This window comes from Bos grunniens, chromosome 19 (genome assembly GCF_055505025.1).
Source record: "Bos grunniens cultivar Pamir isolate PY7600 chromosome 19, Bosgru_T2T1.0, whole genome shotgun sequence".
Lineage (NCBI taxonomy): Eukaryota > Metazoa > Chordata > Mammalia > Artiodactyla > Bovidae > Bos > Bos grunniens.
The window spans coordinates 7,082,693-7,101,487 of record NC_141183.1 but is presented as its reverse complement, the minus strand read 5'-3'; the positions used below and the strand labels follow the sequence as shown (position 1 = coordinate 7,101,487).

Sequence of the window (18,795 nt, the reverse complement as noted above, 5' to 3'; positions counted from 1 at the left end):
GGGCATCCGGGCGCCCATGCAAATCGGCCTGGCCCCGCCCCGCTCGCCGCGGCTCCGGAAGCGGCCATCCCCGCGCCTGGCTCCGCGCGCTCCCGGGGCCGGTTCCGCGTTTCGCCCGGGTCCCCTGCCTCGCGGCGCTGGCGATGAGGACGCCGGCGGGGCGCGCGCGGCCCGTGCGGGTGCTGGTGGACATGGACGGCGTGCTGGCGGACTTCGAGGCCGGCCTGCTGCGGGGCTTCCTCCAACGGTTCCCCGGGGAGCCGCACGTGCCGCTGGAGGAGCGCCGCGGCTTCTTCGCGAACGAGCAGTACCGGGCGCTGCGCCCCGACCTGGCGGTAGGGGGAGGGTGGATAGGAGGGGTGCGGCGCGAGGGGAGCGGGGAACCCGGACCCCACAGGACATCCGAGGACGGGGGGCCTCTCCCCTGGGTCAGTACTGTCTCTGCTCCATGTCCAGACACCTTCCTGTTTAAAATGAACAAAGCTCTCACTTCAGAATCCACACTTCACTTGGGACTAGACAGTCTGGGGGTTGGGGTTGTTTCCTTACTGCTAAACAAAATCCTCCACCCGGGACTCTGATTTGGGGACCAAAGCCCCCCAGGAACCTCACCTGTGAGCCCTCGCTGTGTGTGTGCGGGGGAGGTGTGTGTGTAGGGGGGAGGGGTTGAGGTCTGGAGCAGAGCCAGGACGGGAACGCTGTATCTTTCAGGACAAAGTGGCCAGTGTGTATGAAGCCCCAGGCTTTTTCCTAGACTTGGAGCCCATCCCTGGAGCCTTGGAAGCCATGCGGGAGATGAATGACATGCAGGAGTGAGGAAAGGCGGCGAGGGAGTGGGGGCTGGGGGGCAGGGGCGGGCACCACCCCGTCTAATCGTGCCCCCTCCCAGCAGCACCCAGGTCTTCATCTGCACAAGCCCTCTGATGAAGTACGACCACTGTGTGCAGGAGAAGGTGCTGCTGCCCCAGCGCTCCACGGGCATCCTTAGCTTCCTAAATTATGATTTTTTTTAAAAGAAACCATCGGGGGACTTCCCTGGCAGTCCAGAGGTTAAGACTCTGTACTGCCAAGGCAAGGGGGCACGGGTTCAATCCCTGGTCGGGCAACTGAGATCCCGCATGCTGCATGGCCTAGCACCCCCCCCCCCAAAAAAAAAAAACCACACCAGCAGAAACACAGAAAGTTGGGGGGTGGGGGGGAGTGGAGGGGGTATCTCATAAGCTGTAGACCCTCCCTCACACCTACTGGCCCTGAGTTCAGGGGCCCATCTTGCCCTACTGACCCTGTGCCCACCTCACAGTACCACTGGGTGGAGAAGCACCTGGGACCCCAGTTTGTGGAGCGCATTATCTTGACGAGCGACAAGACAGTGATCTCGGGGGACCTACTCATTGATGACAAGGAGGTCATTCAAGGTGGGGAGCCTTTTTCCTTAGCAGTCTCCAGACATCTGGCCTGCTGGGATTAGCGGGAGGGAGTACAGATAACCAGATTAGGGACTTCGGGTTCTCTGCCTCCCCGCCCAGGCCACGAGGAGACCCCCAGCTGGGAGCACATCCTGTTCACCTGCTGCCACAACCAGCACCTGGCCCTGCCCCCGCCTCGGAGACGGCTGCGCTCCTGGAGCGACAACTGGAGGGAGATTATAGACAGCAAGCGGCGAGCCCTGCCGCCGGACCCCGACGGCCTGGGGTTGCCCCAGCAGTGAGGCCGGAGGAGGGCGAGGCAGACGGGCAGGAAAGCCGGGCAGAACCGAGTCCCCGTGCAGCCCGGCGGCGGTGACCCCTCAGCACCGCGCCGGCCGGAAACGCGCTGGGAGAACACACACCTTTTAAATAAAACGCTTTGGCTCGCTGCTCTCTTAAGGCCTTTTATTTGGGAAAGGGAAGAGTCGGGACTCTCCGGGGGGCGGGGGGCGGGAATACAGGCCGATGAGGAGGCCTTCACCTCCCTCCCTCTGGGCTCTAGTTCATAAATCCCATAATCCGCCCACCTCCACGTCCACCTGGACACCGTTCCTCTCGGAGCCGCCATTTCTTGGTCATGTAAGAGGTCAACCTTAAGGGGGGCCAGGACCTTCCCCTGCTCCCGAACCCCAGCTTTCCACGGGGACCCACACCCCTTCCCCCATGCTGAGCGGTGTACACTGGACTCTGAGCCCTGCACTGTATGTCAGCAGCTGGTCCCCTCTCCCTTCAGCAGCCCTCCTGCATCCCCTAGGCCCGCCTGAGCCCCAGACGTGCTTCCAGGCATAGCACCCCCCCTCACTAACCCTGATGGCAGAGAAGGTGGGCCAGGGCTTCCAAGCAGGGACTGCGGGGTGGGGAGGGGAGGAGACACCGCTCGAAGAGTCTGTGCCTGTCTTCTGACATGTCATCACCCTCATGGCCACGGTAACAGTCACTGGGCTGGACTCTCAACAGCATGGGGCACGCTCTGGTCTTTGAGGCGCCCTACCGTGGTGTCTGGCTGACAGGTCTGTACAGATCAACAGTTAAGCCAGAGAGTTCTCAGGGCCAGCATCCGCCAGGCCAAACGCCCGGCTTGGAGAGCTTGTGGGGCAGGTACCCAGCCTCCACAGACAGGGGCACAACACCGCCCTCAGCTTCCCGGAGCCGCAATATACTTTGAACAACAAGGCTTCTCATTTCTGCGTCTCAAAATGACTCCAGACACCTCTGTTAGGGGAGAATGCTTCCTTCCTCAAGCTCAGACAACTGTCCTAAGCTCCAGGCCCAGCTGTTCCTCAAGAGAAACACCTTCTGCGAAGCCTCCGAGTCCAGGGACCGCGCTGCTTCCTCCGCGAGGGTGAGACCCGGCGGGGGTGGGGGGTGGGTCAGCACTAGGGCCTCTCAACGAGGTTGAGAGCAGTGGCCCGTGAAAATGGCAGCATCTTCAACTTCCCCGTCCACGCGTCTCAAGACCTGGCTTCCTCACTCGTCTGGGGCCTTTCATCACAGTGCAAATACCTGCCATGCCGAGAAAACGCACCTTGAAATGGGCCGAGCGCGCGCCGTTAGCGGAGAGGGCGCCGCCTCTCCCTGAGCCCCCACCAGGGTTTCAGCCTTGTCCAGCGGGCAGCGGGTCAGGGCTGCTGGGGGCCCTCCGTCCTCGGCAGGGGGATCCCCAGGGCGGCATCCGCTCGCCAGCTGCGGGCCTCGGCCACCTGGCTGGGGGAGCAGAAGTCTTCCAGGAAGATCTGGGCCAGGTTTCGGAGCCGGGCGCTGGCTGACAGGGAGAAGCGCAGCATGCACTGGACCACGGGCCGGGCTGTCAGCTCGGGGTGGGGGCGCGCGCCAGGCGAGCCCAGGCCCATGAGCGCGGTCACGGCTGACAGCACGGTCTCCTCGCTGGGGCTGGACAGGCAGTTGACGATGAGGGGGACGCCCCCCGCCTGCAGGATGTGTTCCCTGTTGGCCCTGTCGGCGCACAGGTTGCAGAGGCCGCCTGGGGAAGAGCAAGCGGACCCTGAGGCCTCAGCCATGGGCCTCCTCTGCCCTCTCCTCCCCAAGTCCCAGGGAAGGGCAGGGCCCCTGAGAAGCTAGCCTGGGGACAAGGGACCGGAAGCCCACCGGATCTCCAGCCGTCCCTTTCAAGGTTCCAGACAGGCCTGCCTGCCAAGGCCCAGCCTTCTGGAGGTGGACACTGAACCTTGTCCCTCTCGGTTCGGCCACTTGAATGCTTTCCTGGGAACTCCCTGGTGGTCCAGGGTCAGGGCTCCACACGTTCCCTGCTGAGGGCCTGGGGATCCTGGCCGGGAAACTAAGATCCTACAAGATGTGCGGCATGACCACAATACATATATGCGCACACACACATATGCACACACATACATATACGCACACATATGTAAGGTGATTGTTTCACAGGTGTACATACATCAAAACGTATCAAGTTGCCCCCTATGTAAAGTTTATCACATGTCAGTTATACCGCAATAAAACTGTCAAGAAGGCAAAGTATAAACTACCTCAATCCTACCACCCATTTAATATTTGCTTTTCATCCCACAATATTTAAATATGTGACTCCATATACTTGATAACAATGTGATCCTGTTTTCCTGTGAACACCTCTCCACGCCAATAAATCTACAATCATTTAACACCCACGCAGTCCACCCTTTTACCATTTTATGGATACAACATAATTAAGAGGCCCTAACCCATCACTGTTGCTAGGATTCTGGGGGATAAAAGAAAAGGACAGAGTGAAGAGACCTGTGGTTCTGGATCGAAGAACACACCACCGCATACGTAGTGTGGCCTGACCTTGTACTCTCCGGCCAGCCCAGAGCCCTGGGTGTGGGAAGCTGACTTCCTGTGGCTCCTGGGTGAGCTTCCTGCCGTCAGGGCTCCCCCACCCTTGGGTTCCTACTCCAAACAGAAGACCAGCTTCTAGCTCATTTGCATAACACGGCCGCCCAGCTCCGCGCAGCCAATGAGGAGTGACTGACAGCCCAACCACTTCCCCTGCGTCTCTGGAAACTGGCAGAGGCTATGGCTTCTCGCAGCCTCAAACCCAACCAGCCTCAAACCCAACCGGGACGTCTTTCCCAGCAAGAGGGGACAGGTGCAGCGAGGTGGGGGGCAGGGCTGGCAAAGACCTCCTCCCTCCTCCAGGCTCAGCCACCTGCTCCTGAGCAGCACCTGGGTCAGTCTGGGTCCCGCTGAAGGGAAGCTTATAAAGGTTCCATCCACTCAACCTTCAGGAACTTCCCACTGCACCTGGAATAAAGTTCACACTCCCTTCTAGGATCTTCACATGTTGCCAACTTTTTTTTTTTTTTTCTGTTCTTTTTTCTTTCATTGGCCATGCCATGTGGCATGCAGGATCTTAAATGCCTAAGCAGAAATTGAACCGTGCCCCCCATGCAGTGGAAGCTCTAACCACTGGACCACCAGGGAAGTCCTGACACGCACTTGCTGGTAACCAGCACGTCACTGCTCCCTGGATAGTGAGGTTTTCCTGGACCACCACATAAGCCACACCCTGTCCCGTCCAGGCACTTCCCTCATCACCTTGTTTCATTTTCTTCCCATGCTTAGAACTTCTGAGGGATCACCATGGCTTTTTCTTGCTTGCTGACTGCTGAGCCCCACTAGAAGGATACACTCCCAGAGGTCAAGACCCAGGGTGTCTTATTCCCATCACGTCCGGGGTGCCTGGTCCAGGGTGCGCTCTACAAACATTTGTTAGAAGGACTGTAAAGCGGTGAGCAGCAGAAAACAGCTGCACTGCAGATGGTCGGGAGGCTGGACGGGATGGCTCCCAGAGACCCTGCCCACCTGGGACATCTGCGGTTCTGGGGTCTCACCGACAGGGGACCTCTGAGGGGCAGCCCCAGAAGGGGAGGTGCTGATGCAGGGTCCCTCCCCACCTCTCAGGTCACTCCAGTGGAGCCCTTAGCACAGCTTGGGGCCTACCTTCCCACCACCCTCCTTACTTGCGGCCTGTCCCCATCACTGGGCCCCACACGGCAGTCACTCACCTCTGAATCTCAGGGGCTGCAACTGTGCCTTCTTGCTGGGCACAAACATGCTGGGCACGTGACTGAACCCCACAGAGCAAGAGTCACCACCACGCCCACTTGCAAGAAAGAAGCTGAGGCCACTGAGTAACTTGCTCAAAGTCTCAGAAAACGGGGAGCCCGCTGCCACTCCCAGGATAAAGGGTGTCCCTGTAGAAGCTACGAGAACAACTAATCCTACCATGGGTGGAGACCAGGCTCAGCCAGGCACGGGGACAAGTGGAAACGCCCCGGCAGGACCCCGGCTTCTCGCTCACACTGGCACCATCTCTTCTGAGCTCCGAGTGGAGCTGCAGCCTCCTACCCACACTGCGAACTCAGCTCTGGCATGGGGGACGGGACTTATCTCTGCCCTCAAAGGTGATACGGTGAAAAGCCGAGTCACTCTTGGGCTGGTGAGTCATCATCGCGCCCAGGTGTGCCTGGGCAGGGCTCTGCCACTCGGGATAATCAGAGGGCATCTGCAGGAGAATGGGCGCAGGAGGCGGTCTCCCAACAGCCAGCCCCACCTGCTCCCCGTTTACAGGCCTGGGAAGCCTCCAGGGATGGATCGAGGGCTGCCAGCGCTCACCGGCTGCCGGGTCCCACCCCAGGCAGGGAGCTCTTTAAGCCCCTTGGCCTTGCTGGCAGCGACCGTGGAAGATGAAAAAGAGCAGTGAAAGCCTGGAAAGAGAAGGGCTTCAGGGATAAGAAGGCTGAGCAGGAGCGCCCGAGAAGGAGCCAAAAGACCCCCAAAGAGTGGAAGAGAAGCTGCAGCCGCTCTGAATTTTCCTCCGAGCCCACCTCTGCGCACTGGCCGTGAAGAACTAAGGAGGGCTGTAGAAAAAGAGCAACATGAAGCCTGGAAGCTTCCTAAAGAAGGCCCAATGACAGCAAACTGGTTAAAGAAAGTAGGGTACATCCATATGATGAAACATTATACCGTTCTAAAAATCACATTTAAAAAAAAAAAGTGTAATGTGGGAAAATGCTTGCTATATAAGGTTAAGGAGGAAAAAAGGACACCAAATGTGTCATAAAATTGCAATTAAGAAAAAGAAAAAAGTCCAGGGAATTCCCTGACCGTCCAGTGCTCAGGACTCTGTGGCCTCACTGCTGTGGGCCCAGGTTTAATCCCGCTCGGGGAACTGAGACCCTGAGAACCATGCAGTCCAGCCAACAAAATAGAGGTCCAACAAGATGTCCCTCTTCTCAGAGCTTTCCTCGGCCACCCTCATCAGTCCCCTCCGCAGGGGCCCTCTCCTCACTTCGCTTCTTTTCTTTATACCAAACAAGGGGGAAAAAAAGGAAAAAAGCAAAAGAAGAAAATATTCATAGATTCTGACAGAGAACTCATATCCAGGATATTTAAAGAACTCCTTCATATCAGTAAAACATGAACAACACAATAAAAAAAAATAATGAGCAAAAGACTTAGACAAACTGCACAAAAGAGCCAATATATGAAAATGTGCCCAACATTCCTTATCAGAGAAATGAAAATTAAAACCACAGCAAGAGGCCCCTATACACCTGTCATAACGGAAAACAAAAAAAGACTGACAATAGTAAGTGCTGGCAGAGCTATCGGAACTCTCGTGCGCTGGTGGTGAGGAGTCTACACGTCGTAATTACACTGGAAAACTATCTGGTAGCTTCTAATACAGTTGAACACACATCTACCGTGTGTGTGGGTAGGTGTGTGTGTATGTACATGAATGCACACGCAAACTCAGTTGTATCTGACTCTTTGCGACCCCATGGACTGTAGCCCACCAGGCTCTTCTGTCCATGGAATTTTCCAGGCAAGAATACTGGAGTGGGTTGCCATTTCCTCCTCCAGGGGATCTTCCTGACCCAGGGGTCAAACCCACAACTCCTGCATCTCCTGCACTGGCAGGCAGATTCCTTACCACTGCGCTACCCTCGAAGCCCATACATCTACCCTGTGACTCAGCAATTCCACTTCTACCCAGATCTGAGAAAAAAAGAGTACATACATATACTATAAGAAATCTACCTGAGACAAATGAGTACCTGATGTATACAAGAAAACCTGTATAAAAATGATCATGACAGGCTTCCCTCATGGCTCAGTGGTAAAGAATCCTCCCGCCAATGCAGAAGACACGGGTTCAGTCCTGATCTGGGAAGATTCCACACCCTGGGGGGCAAATAAGCCCATGTGCCACAGCTACCGAGCCTGTGCTCTGGAGCACGAAGCTGGAACTACTGAGCCCTCGAGCTGCAACTACCGAAGCCTGCATGCCTGGAGCTCTGCAACCAAAGAAGCCACTGCAATGAGAAGCTCTCGGACGGCAAGTAGAGAGTAGTCCCTGCTCATCGCAACTAGAGAAAAGCCCGGGGAGCAACGAAGATCCAGCACAGCCACAAATAAATAAAATCTTTAAAATTATCGTAACAGCTTTACTCATAAAGGCTCTGAAGAAATAACTCAAAGCTCCAGTGGATGACTGGAGGAACAACTTGTGGCCTGTTCATACAAAGACAGGAGCTACCGATACTGCGACAATTTACATGGACCTCGGAACATTATGTTGAGTGAAAAAAACCAGGGGCTCAACTCAAAGAAGCCTGAACCAGTCCACTTACATGAAGTTCAAGAACAGGCAAAACGAATCCATGGGGCTAAAGGTTAGAACAGTGGTTACCTCAGGGTGGAAGACACTAACCGGCAGAGGGTATGAGGGATCCTTTCAGGGAGACGGTAATATTCTGTATCTTGATTTAAGTGCTGGTTACATACATGTACGTACACTTTAATGAACTTGAAAAATCATCAATCTGGGACTTCCCTGTGGTCCACTGGTTAAGAATCCACACTTTCACGGCAGGGGTCTCGGGTCTCAATCCCTGGTTGGGGAACTAAGATCCCCCATGCCGTGCAGTGCAGCCAAAAAAAAAAAAAAAAATCATCAACCTGACACGTAAATCGTGCGCTTCACTGTCTGCTGATCCCGCTGCAGATTAAAGACTGGTGACCACGCAAAAAGGAAAACAAGTTCTGACTGGTGGGTGAACGTGTTTTGGACAAACCAGGCAAGGCAGAGAGAAAGAGAACAAGGGGTAAAGGCAGGGCCCGTCCAGACGGGAGCCCCAGAAAGCCCCGGGAGAGGCAAAGGAGAACCCCCAGGTGCCACCTGGGAGGAGAAAGCTGGCAGCTCAGAGAGGTCAGGCAGGGGATCTCAAGTCACACAGCAAGCAGGGCATCGGTGCTGGGAGGGACAGGAGGGCCTAAGGACTGTCCTGGAGATCGAGGAAGGGCGTGCTGACGAGTGCTGAGCCTGCACCTGGAGCCCTGGAGGGCTAGGCGAGTCCTTGGAGACACTGGCTGGAGAGGTTGTGTCTGAGCACCTGCCCACCCCAGGGCACAGGGCTGGCCGCAGTCAATCCCAGGTCAAAATCTTCATTGGGGACTATTTGTTTCGGGGTTTAACTTTAGTATTGGGTTGGTCAAAACGTTCATAACATGTTATTTTTCCATAACATCTTTTTCTTTTTAGCTCTGCCTGGGCTTAGTTGTGGCATGTGGGATCTTCAGTTCTACAGCTGCATCATGTGAGAGCTTTAGTTCTTTAGTTGGTAGCATGTGGAATCTAGTTCCCCAACCAGGGATCGAACCCTGGTACCCTGCATTTGGGAGCTCAGAGTCTTAGCCACTGGACCACAGGGAAGTCCCATGTTTTCCATAACATCTTGTGGAAAAACCCAAATGAACTTTTTGGCCAACCCGATATCTTGAGTTGGTCTTCCCTGGTGGCACAGATGGTAAAGAATCTGCCTGCAATAGGAGAGACCTGGGTTCAATCCCTGGGTTGGGAAGATCCCCTGGAGAAGGGAATGGCAACCCACTTAGTATTCTTGCCTGGAGAATCCCAGGGACAAAGGAGCCTGGAGAGTTACAGTCCATGGGGACACAAAGAGTCAGACACAACTGAGCAACTAAGCGTGCATACACACACATGCATTTTAAGAAAATCAGTCCTGAGTGCTCACTGGAAGGACTGATGCTGAAGCTGAAACTCCAATACTTTGGCCACCTGATGTGAAGAACTGACTCATTTGAAAAGACCCTGATGCTGGGAAAGATTGAAGGCAGGAGGAGAAGGGGACGACAGAGGATGAGATGGTTGGATGGCATCACCAACTCAATGGACATGAGTTTGAGTAAACTCTGGGAGTTGGTGTTGGCAGGGCGGCCTGGCATGCTGCAGTCCAAGGGGTCGAAAAGAATCGGACACAATTGAACGACTGAACTGACTGATTCTCACACACACGTTATCTTGAGAATGGTTCTCTCTTACATTTCAGGATGGACACTCAAGGGGCGAACAGCATACAGAGAAAGCTACTATTATGTGTAAGCAGGCAACAGACAAATATACACATATGTACATGTTCACATCTGCTGATTCCATGAGAGGGGAACAGAGGGGAACTGACCAGGATGGTAGTGAGACTTCTCTAAAAACACAGGGTGATACAGTTTTCACTTGAGTGATCTGTTTGGTATAATCTAAAAAAAAAATTAAAAAAAAAAAATCATGGCCTTTTGCGGTTCTGACCTAGACTTCAATTCTAGAAGTCTATTACACAGGGCCATTCCAGCAAGTGAGAAATTATATACAAATAAGCAGCACTGCCTGCGAGAGCAAAATGGAAGCAACCTAGCCGGCCATCCTCAGGCGCCCGCTAGACCTCAGTCCCGCCAGGCTCAGGACATCCTGCAGTGCTCATCAGGCAGCTCTTTAAGGGCTGACACCGAACGTGTGCCAATAGGTGGCGCTAAGTTTTTTTCCTGTTTTTTTTTTTTTTTTTTAAGGGACTTCACTGGTAGTCCAGTGGTTAAGATTCAGAGCTCCCAATGCAGGGGGCCCATACTGGATCCCTGGTCAGGGAACTAGATCCCACATGCCACGACTAAGACCCAGCACAGCCAAATAAATTTAAAAAAAGGCAGGGGGCGGGGAGGAGCGGAATACAGATATAGTATACTACAGGCATGTGTGAGACACACAATGTATACACAGTATACATACAAACACACACATATTTGTTTATAAATCCTGCAAATATCTCTGGGAGGATACACAAGAAACTGGCAACAGTGGCTGCCTCCAGAAAAGGCTACAGACTGTTACAGTGCACCACCTGCCCTTTTGAACTCCGTACCGGGTGAACGCACTATATATTCACATACATGAATAAAACAGACACACCCTGCTTGTGCCTAGACCCGAGAGGAAGGGGGGAGGGCAGAGGGGCCCGGATCAGCCTTCCCAGGTGGCGCGCGAGGGCGTGATGGGACGAGAACCTCGACTTCAGCTTTCCTGTAACTAGTGGCGGGCTGGGGAGTTTTGTTTTGTTTTGTTTTCAGCTGAAAGATGTGTGATCCTAGGACCCCAAAGCGCCAATGAGAGAAGGACGTTCCCCGGGGACCCCAGAGTTCCGCGGATGGAGCCAGGGCTCTGTGGTGGGCGGAGCTAGCTAAAAGTCCCGGGACCGCCCCTGCAGATTCAAGTGAGCCGAGCAAGCAACTCCATTTCTCTAAGTTCATTTCTACTGAGCTTCTTCATCAGTAAAACGGGCAGAGAGGATTAGATAATGTTAAGACCCCTCTCTGGCACCCAGTAGACGTGGACCAGGCAGGCCCCTGTTTACAGCCCCGGAGACTGGCCCAGGGCACACCTGCAACCCACACACAGAGAAAGGCAGGCACACAGGCAGAGGTGAGCAGTGAGAACGCACGTGCCCGTGTCACCTGCACTGAGCTAAAGGACTGACGCACAGTCAGCCGTCCAGCACCTCTGCACACTCTCCTGATTGAATTCTCTCCCTCTGAGGTGAACCCCTTCCTGACTTGTAATAAACAGGACCTTTTATTTCCTGTGTGGCTTGTGGATCTTAGTTCTCCCATCAGGGATTGAACCTAGGCCATGAGAGTGAAAGCACCGAGTCCTAACCACTGGACCACCAGGGAGTTCTCAGTTCAGTTCAGTTGCTCAGTCGTGTCCGACTCTTTGTGACCCCATGAATCGCAGCACGCCAGGCCTCCCTGTCCATCACCAACTCCCAGAGTTCACTCAGACTCACGTCCATCGAGTCAGTGATGCCATCCAGCCATCTCATCCTCTGTCGTCCCCTTCTCCTCCTGCCCCCAATCCCTCCCAGCATCAGAGTCTTTTCCAATGAGTCAACTCTTTGCATGAGGTGGCCAAAGTACTGGAGTTTCAGCTTTAGCATCATTCCTTCCAAAGAAATCCCAGGGCTGATCTCCTTCAGAATGGACTGGTTGGATCTCCTTGCAGTCCAAGGGACTCTCAAGAGCCTTCTCCAACACCACAGTTCAAAAGCATCAATTCTTTGGCACTCAGCCTTCTTCACAGTCCAACTCTCACATCCATACATGACCACTGGAAAAACCATAGCCTTGACTAGACGGACCTTTGTTGGCAAAGTAATATCTCTGCTTTTCAATATGCTATCTAGGTTCGTCATAACTTTCCTTCCAAGGAGTAAGCATCTTTTAATGTCACCATCTGCAGTGATTTTGGAGCCCCCCAAAATAAAGTCTGACACTGTTTCCACTGTTTCCCCATCTATTTCCCATGAAGTCATGGGACCAGATGCCATGATCTTAGTTTTCTGAATGTGGAGTTTTAAGCCAACTTTTTCACTCTCCTCTTTCTTCCAAATATTTTTTTTTTAACCACACATTCCCCGCTAAACACTATAATTCAGTTCTGCCTTTTTGGACTTTATAGAAATGGAATCATGCTGTACATATTATTATGTGTCTAGCATCATGTGCTTAACATTATGTTTGCAAGATAATTGCATGGAGCTGTGCAGATTGTTCATTTACCTTGCTAAGTAGTATGAATATCCACAATATTGATATTCATCCCAATGTTGACTGTTTGCAGGCTGGGGCTATTACAGACAATACTGCTGGTGACATTTTTGCCTATGTGTCTACACGTGCCTGGACCTAGCTCTATGAAGGTAACTGCTGGATCAGGGGGCATGCCTCCCTTCAATTACACTAGATACTGTTTTCCAGAGAGCGGCTCAGGAGTCATCCACCAGTCTTTTTCAGTACACCACCACCATCTGGTGGCAGCTACGAGTATTGCAGGAAGTAGAACACAGGAAAAAGGATTTAAGCTGAATTGTGGGAGGTGCCTCCTACTTGAACTCTGTTTTGGTAACAACTGTCAAGTATTCTGTGATATCCTAGGATTCAGTTTTCATGGAAGCAGAGAGTTATCTCCTGGCTTGTTTACATCTCCACACAGCATCTAGAATGGTGCAGGTGTGCACACACAGCAGGTAAGACTGAGGATCAACCAGTGGTGCTTCAGGCCAATACTCTCAAATTGATGCCAAAGCCTGTCAGAGGTTTAATCTGGGGCATGAGCTCGGAATCCTTCACTCATTTGAGTGTTTACTGAGATCCTGGCTTTGTATCTGGTTCCTGATAATCCACCCACTTCCCATCCCGACCCAAACAAGGGTGGCTCTGGCCTGACCAGTGCCCATTGCCCAGGGGTTCGTCCTCCTAATACCGCCCCGACACCCATTGTGAGGCTAGGGGTCAACTTTCATACCTTTTTCTATCACTCAGTGATGCTTTTCCAGAAAGAACAAATCCCTGGAAAAGATAGGTCATGAGACACTATTCCACTTCAGTCTCTGGAAGATGAGGGAACTGCTTACCCTCAAAGGGGTCTGGATAGCAGACCATGCAGCTGCAGGCACTTTAGCTCATTTAACTGTCAACAACTCTGTGAGGCAGGTATTGATCCTGCCCACCTGACTGACGATGGGAGAAGGGAAGTCATGTGCCCAGAGTTAAGTCGCTGAGTGAGGACTGGAACCCAGGCCTGCCTGACCCCAAAGCCCTGCTCCTACCAAACTCAATCTCTTCCGAGCCAACAAACCAACACTCAGTTTGATTCTGCCAAACCGTGGCTGTGGGCAATCTTACCTAGTAGTTGTTCCAGAACCAGCCCCACTCAGGGCGCCAGCCCCAAGTCAGGGGCAGGACTCTGCGTGCGTGCACTCACCTCATCCCCTCTTTCCAGACCAAAAAGTCTGAGCATTCAAGACAAACGTAAGCAAAGCACTCTGACCTCATGGAGATCACAATCTCAGACCTGCCACCAGAGAGAAAAGATTCAAAGCTACAAAGCACAGCGCAGGATAACCACTGACAGTGTAGCGCCACAGATATTAACAGGGAAGGAAACAAAGAGAGTAACAAAATAGGCTTCTAAGCACCACTGGGACTTCCAATTTATGCACAATGAATAAAAAAGAAATTTCATCTGCAGAGGACCCCGTGGAGGGATTCTGTGCTAAGAAAGCTGTTGTTCCTGGGATTGGGGACCTTAGGAAGGAGGAGAAAAAGAGAAGGAAAAAGCGGCTGTGAAGAGGAAAACTGGTGATTAAGGATACGAACAATTCTAGACAAAGTGCCTTCACAGACACACAGACACAACAGCTCTGCTCCCCACAGCAGTCCTGCGAGGCAGGCAAGGCTCAGATGAAGAAACGAAGCTCAGAAGAGATAGGACTCATCCACAAGGATCAGCTACAAAGTGAAGTGGGGACCGTGGACTCCGGGTCCAGGGCTTGGTCACCCACCCTGGGAGCCCCCAGCCCAGTGGACTGGGATCTCAGAGGGCTCCTGCCTTGGGAAAGGTGCTTCCTGATCCTGTAAAAACTCGCCTTGGCTGACTGCTCTTTTTAGCAAAGTTTTCTGCAGAGTCGAGACCCTAGTGGTCCAGTGGTTAACACTCTGCACTGCCACTGCAGGGGGGCACAGGTTTGATCCTTGGTCAGGGAACTAAGATCCCGCATGGGAAGCACCCCCCCCTCCACCTCCCAAAATAGCTTCAGTTGGAGGAGATATATCATGGCCTTTTACCATTTATCTCTGTGGTCATCCTCCCCAAAACCCATATCCCAGTCTAATAACGAGAAAAATGTCAGGTAAATCCCAACTGAAGGAAAACCTACAAAATACCTGACCAGTACTCCTTAACACTGCCAAGGTCATTCACAAAAAGAAAAAGTCTAAAACCGGCACAGCCCAAAGGAGCCTAAATCTAACATAGTATCTTGGATGGAATCCTTAAACAGTAAAAGGTTATGAGGGAAAAACTGAGGAAATCGGAACAAAGTATGGACTTCAGTTAATAACAGGGGTACCCAGGTGGCTCAGTGGTAAAGAATCTGTCTATCCCTGGGTCGGGAGGATCCCCTGGAGAAGGAAATGGCAACCCACTCCAGTATTCTTGTCTGGGAAATCCCATGGACAGAGGAGTCTGGCAGGCTACAGCCCATGAGGTTACAAAGAGTTAGACAGGACTGTGGATATTGGCTTATTAATTGTAACAAGTGTACCATACATACTAATGTATGATGGTAATAATAAGGAAACTTGGTGTGCATACATAGAAACTCTGTATTACCTTCGCAATTTTTCTAAAACTGTTATAAAATACAAAGTTTATTTTAAAAGAGAGCGAGAGATTGAGATCTAAGGAACTTAACCAGATTAAGAGCACGGATCCTGGTTTATACAGAACAATAACAAAAAATGTCCGCTTGGGAACTATTAGAGAAGTCTGCCTAACTGGGTATTTGGTGACAATGGAATTATTAAGTTCATTCCCTATGAAGATAAGACTCCTTTCACTGTGCAGAGAAATGTTCTTTTTTAAAGACACATGCTGCAAAAAGAATGTTGGTTTTGTTTGCTTTTTGCAGGATCTCAGTTCCCTAACCAGGGATGGAACCCGCCGCCCCTACAGAGGAAGAGCAAAGTCCTAATTCTTGGACCACTAGGGAGGTCCCAGGAGCGTTGGTTTGCCCTCAGAATAAACTCCAAACTCCCGCCCAGTGCCTAGATCTGAGTCCCTGTAAACTGGTGCGAGGTGCTCTCTAACTTAGCAACACTAAATCCTTCTCTCTCATTTAGTACCGCTCTGGGCTTCACTCACCACAATGGTGCCATATCAGCCTTCCTTCTGGCTCCTCCTGCTCTGGGGTCTTGGCCCGGCCTGTGCCTTCCAGCCAGGGCCAAACCAGAAGTAGTCCCTTCCTTTCCCTGCTCTTCTTCATCAGCCTGTTTTCTTCAGCGCCTCAGCATTTTTGTGTGTCAACCATGTGTCTCCCTCTGCTAGAATGTAAATTCCCTGAGGGCAAAGATCTTTTCCCAACTTGTTGGCCATCTCACCAGCATTTAGAACAATACTTTGCTCACACAGTACCGGCCCAACAAACACCTGTCGGGTGAATAATTCAATAGGTCTGAGACCAGAACAACCACAGGTGCCATGAGCCTTTCCGAGTGAAAGCTATTTCTCTCGATGGTGAAACATAAGATAAAGAGGTTTTAAAAGAGCGCTCAACTTTTTTTTTTTTCCCCTCTCCAAGGGGCTTCAATCCATTCCCATTTAGGATCTTACCTCTAACCGAGAGGGAAGGTAGACAAGTAGAAACGGTCCTGGGGGTGGGTTCCAGGCCAGACTCAAGCCACCCGTGAACCTGTACGCTGTGTGGGCCGCGGAGGCATTACAGACACTACGAAAGTCTGCCTTCGCTGCTGAGAGACGGCCTAAGTAAGGCCCTGCTGCTGCTGCTGCTAAGTCGCTTCAGTCGTGTCCGACTCTGTGCGACCCCATAGACAGCAGCCCACCAGGCTCTGCGGTCCCTGGGATTCTCCAGGCAAGAACACTGGAGTGGGTTGCCATTTCCTTCTCCTTTGCGTGAAAGTGAAAAGTGAAAGTGAAGTCGCGCAGTCGCGATCGACTCGTGGCGACCCCATGGACTGTAGCCCACCAGGCTCCTCCATCCGTGGGATTTTCTAGGCAAGAGTACTGGAGTGGCTTGCCATTGCCTTCTCCAAGTAAGGCCCTAAGAGAGCCCTTTCCCAACAACTCACTTCTAACTCGTTACCTCATCAGGCACCTAGGAGACCGCCTAATCCTTACCAATAGCAAACTCCACCAGGGTCTCATTCTCTTCCGAAAGCGAATCGAGGAATAAATCCAAGACCTGCAGTTGCCGCAGATACTGGTAGTTACCGGGGTCATAGGCGAAGTTGGCGAGGTTGGCCAGCACTTGCTCCTTGGCGTCTGCGATGGAGAAGCGGGCAGTGGCGCCAGGGCCGGAGTGACGGTCGCGGCCGGACTCCGGCCCGGCCCCCTTGCCCCCCACCCCGAGGCACTCACCTTGGCTCTGCGTCTGCTGGAATTCCGTGACCAGCGCCTGCAGGTACCCCAGCCGACCGACGTGGGGGTCTACCTTCGGCTTCTGGGCCATGGGCGGGCGGCGAGGGGCCCCGGGGAGCGGGCGGGAGAGTGTGGAAGGCGAGGCTGGGGAGCGGGGCGAGGACCCCACCTGGTTCCGCGGGGCCGGGGAGGGGAAACGAGTTCCTTTCCTGGCTCCAGGCTCTGCAGCAGCTTGCAGCTGAGACTGGGCTGTGGGAGGCGCGGTGGGGACTCAGGACCTCGTAGGAGATGGGACTGAACACCTAACTCGGGGAGCAGGAGACGTACGAAGGAGGGCCAGCGCCCAGCTGGGCGGGACATTCGGCTGGGTTCCGGACTTCCGGGGGAAGCGGCACTTAGCACGCCCAGAGGGCGAAAGGGGCGGGGCGATGAGGCATGAGGCGAGGGGCGGGGCCGTCGCTGAGCTCGGCGTGCCTGCGCTGCCGGCTTCCAGCGTTTTGTCTCCTGCAGGCGGCGATCAGCCTCTTGATGGAAGTGGTAACTGAAGCCTGCGGTTGTGTTGAGGCGAGCCCCTAGGGCCCTTAGGAGCTCAGAGGTGCCCGGGGTGGCCTGTGTGGAGGACTGTCGGGGTAGGAGCACCTTCAGATGACCCCGCGCTAGGCGATGGGCCGCAGTCCCCGCCCCTCCACCATCAAGGGACGCCGTGGAAACGCGAGCGTCTGCTCCTTGTGTCCCCTCTGTGGCTCTTCTGACACTACCTTCTGGTCGGCTCTTCCCAAAAGCCCAGTGAGGACTTCCCTGGTGGTTCAGTGCTTAAGACTCTGTGCTCCCAGTGGAGGGGACACGATTGAATCCCTGGTGGGGGAACTATGACCCTGTATGCCCGCAGCGAGGCCAAGATGAAATTAGCGAGCCTGGTATCCTCTGCTCCTCAGTCCCGAGCTGAGCCTGCCAGGTGGCGGGGCCCACCCGGGGCAGCACCATCCGACCCCAGAAATACCACTTTGGTGGCTTTCTGGGTTGTGGGGAGCCCAGAATGCTGAAGCCCTTCTATCTAGTCCTTTCTCAGAGTTTCTCAGGAAGGGGTCAGGCGACAGAGCACCAGGGAGAAAGGTGGCCCTCTTGGACTCCAGCGTGCTTGAAAATGTGGGGATGGAAGCGGCTTAGGCTGTGAGTTTCTGGAGGGCAAGGGCCTTGCGCAAGGACAAAGTGACTGCCACACTCCAGCTTGCCACAGCCCCACTGGGAGCAGCCCCCACCTGGTGGGCTCAGGTGCCTGTGATCAGCCCCAGCCCTATGCACACACCTGGGGCTTGGGGACCTTGGCTGCTTCTTGCAGGGCAGTGACCCCAGGCCCCTCACCAGGCCCTTCACATTCTAAGGAGAGCTGATTCGACCTGGGGAAGTATATCTCAGCCCAAGGTGGCCAGGGGGCTTCTCTGCTCCTGTTTGGATAGAGCACTAAAGACCTAGGGACAGGACGGAAGTGGGCTCTACCCCACACTGGTCAGGAACTGCTCTAGACCCTCTCTAGAGGAATCCCAGGATCAGCCAAGTGTGGGTTTTGGAATCTGATGGGCCATCACATCCTCCATTACTTGTCCCCTCCTAAGGCTTTGGAAAAGACCCTGATGCCGAGAAAGATTGAAGGTAGAAGGAGAAGGGGATGACAGAGGATGAGATGGTTGGATGGCATCACCTACTCAATGGACATGTTAGAGTAAGCTCCAGGAATTGGGAGATGGACAGGGAAGCCTGGTGTGCTGCAGTCCATGGGGTCGCAGAGTTGGACACAACTGAGTGCCTGAACTGAACTGAATTAAGGCTTCTGAGGCCCTCACCTCTGAAGAATTCTTAAGTCCTTGGTTTTGTGACCAGGTCTTACTCCTCTCTGCCCAGTTCGTGACACACAGTAGCTCCTCAATATTTGTTGAAGGAATTCTGCCCAGAAATGATTGCCACTCTTGCCCAGGGTAGGGAGTCGGGGAGGGCAGGCAGAGGAGGTCAAAGTTCTCTATCCTA

General features: G+C 53.5%; 2 protein-coding genes across 11 annotated transcripts; one reads left to right on the top strand and one right to left on the bottom strand.

Moving 5' to 3' along the window:
- The first annotated feature begins 84 nt into the window (after positions 1-84).
- On the top strand, positions 85-1,859 carry NT5C (5', 3'-nucleotidase, cytosolic). 7 transcript variants are annotated; one of them, XM_086356090.1, is made up of 5 exons: positions 85-335; positions 712-812; positions 893-953; positions 1,301-1,415; positions 1,527-1,859. In XM_086356090.1, exons 1-5 carry the CDS (start codon positions 144-146, stop codon positions 1,706-1,708), a joined length of 651 nt encoding a protein of 216 aa, XP_086212216.1. In that variant the 5' UTR covers positions 85-143; the 3' UTR covers positions 1,709-1,859. The 7 variants fall into 7 exon arrangements, 5 of the variants coding, with proteins under 5 accessions (XP_086212216.1, XP_086212215.1, XP_086212214.1 ...); XM_086356089.1 differs by having other exon boundaries at positions 890-953; XM_086356088.1 differs by having other exon boundaries at positions 85-428.
- Positions 1,858-18,102, bottom strand: ARMC7 (armadillo repeat containing 7). Of its 4 annotated transcripts, none has more exons than XM_086356117.1 (3): positions 16,774-18,102; positions 16,534-16,677; positions 1,858-3,447 (listed from the first exon to the last, which is right to left on the bottom strand). In XM_086356117.1, exons 1-3 carry the CDS (start codon positions 16,862-16,864, stop codon positions 3,086-3,088), a joined length of 597 nt encoding a protein of 198 aa, XP_086212243.1. In that variant the 5' UTR covers positions 16,865-18,102; the 3' UTR covers positions 1,858-3,085. The 4 variants fall into 4 exon arrangements, with proteins under 4 accessions (XP_086212243.1, XP_086212246.1, XP_086212245.1 ...); XM_086356120.1 differs by having other exon boundaries at positions 1,858-2,969; positions 16,774-17,345; XM_086356119.1 differs by lacking the exons at positions 16,534-16,677; positions 16,774-18,102 and adding exons at positions 5,022-5,182; positions 5,492-5,885.
- Between the last annotated feature and the right edge of the window lie 693 nt (positions 18,103-18,795).

Coding starts and splice junctions, on each gene's coding strand:
- NT5C (XM_086356087.1), top strand. CDS start 144: ATGAGGACGCCGGCGGGGCGCGCGCGGCCCGTGCGGGTGCTGGTGGAC. Junction 813..889: donor GAGATGAATGACATGCAGGA/GTGAGGAAAGGC, acceptor GCCCCCTCCCAG/CAGCACCCAGGTCTTCATCT. Junction 954..1,300: donor ACCACTGTGTGCAGGAGAAG/GTGCTGCTGCCC, acceptor CCCACCTCACAG/TACCACTGGGTGGAGAAGCA.
- ARMC7 (XM_086356117.1), bottom strand. CDS start 16,864: ATGGCCCAGAAGCCGAAGGTAGACCCCCACGTCGGTCGGCTGGGGTAC. Junction 16,678..16,773: donor CCAGCAGACGCAGAGCCAAG/GTGAGTGCCTCG, acceptor TCTCCATCGCAG/ACGCCAAGGAGCAAGTGCTG. Junction 3,448..16,533: donor CCTGGTGGAGTTTGCTATTG/GTAAGGATTAGG, acceptor GCTCTTCCCCAG/GCGGCCTCTGCAACCTGTGC.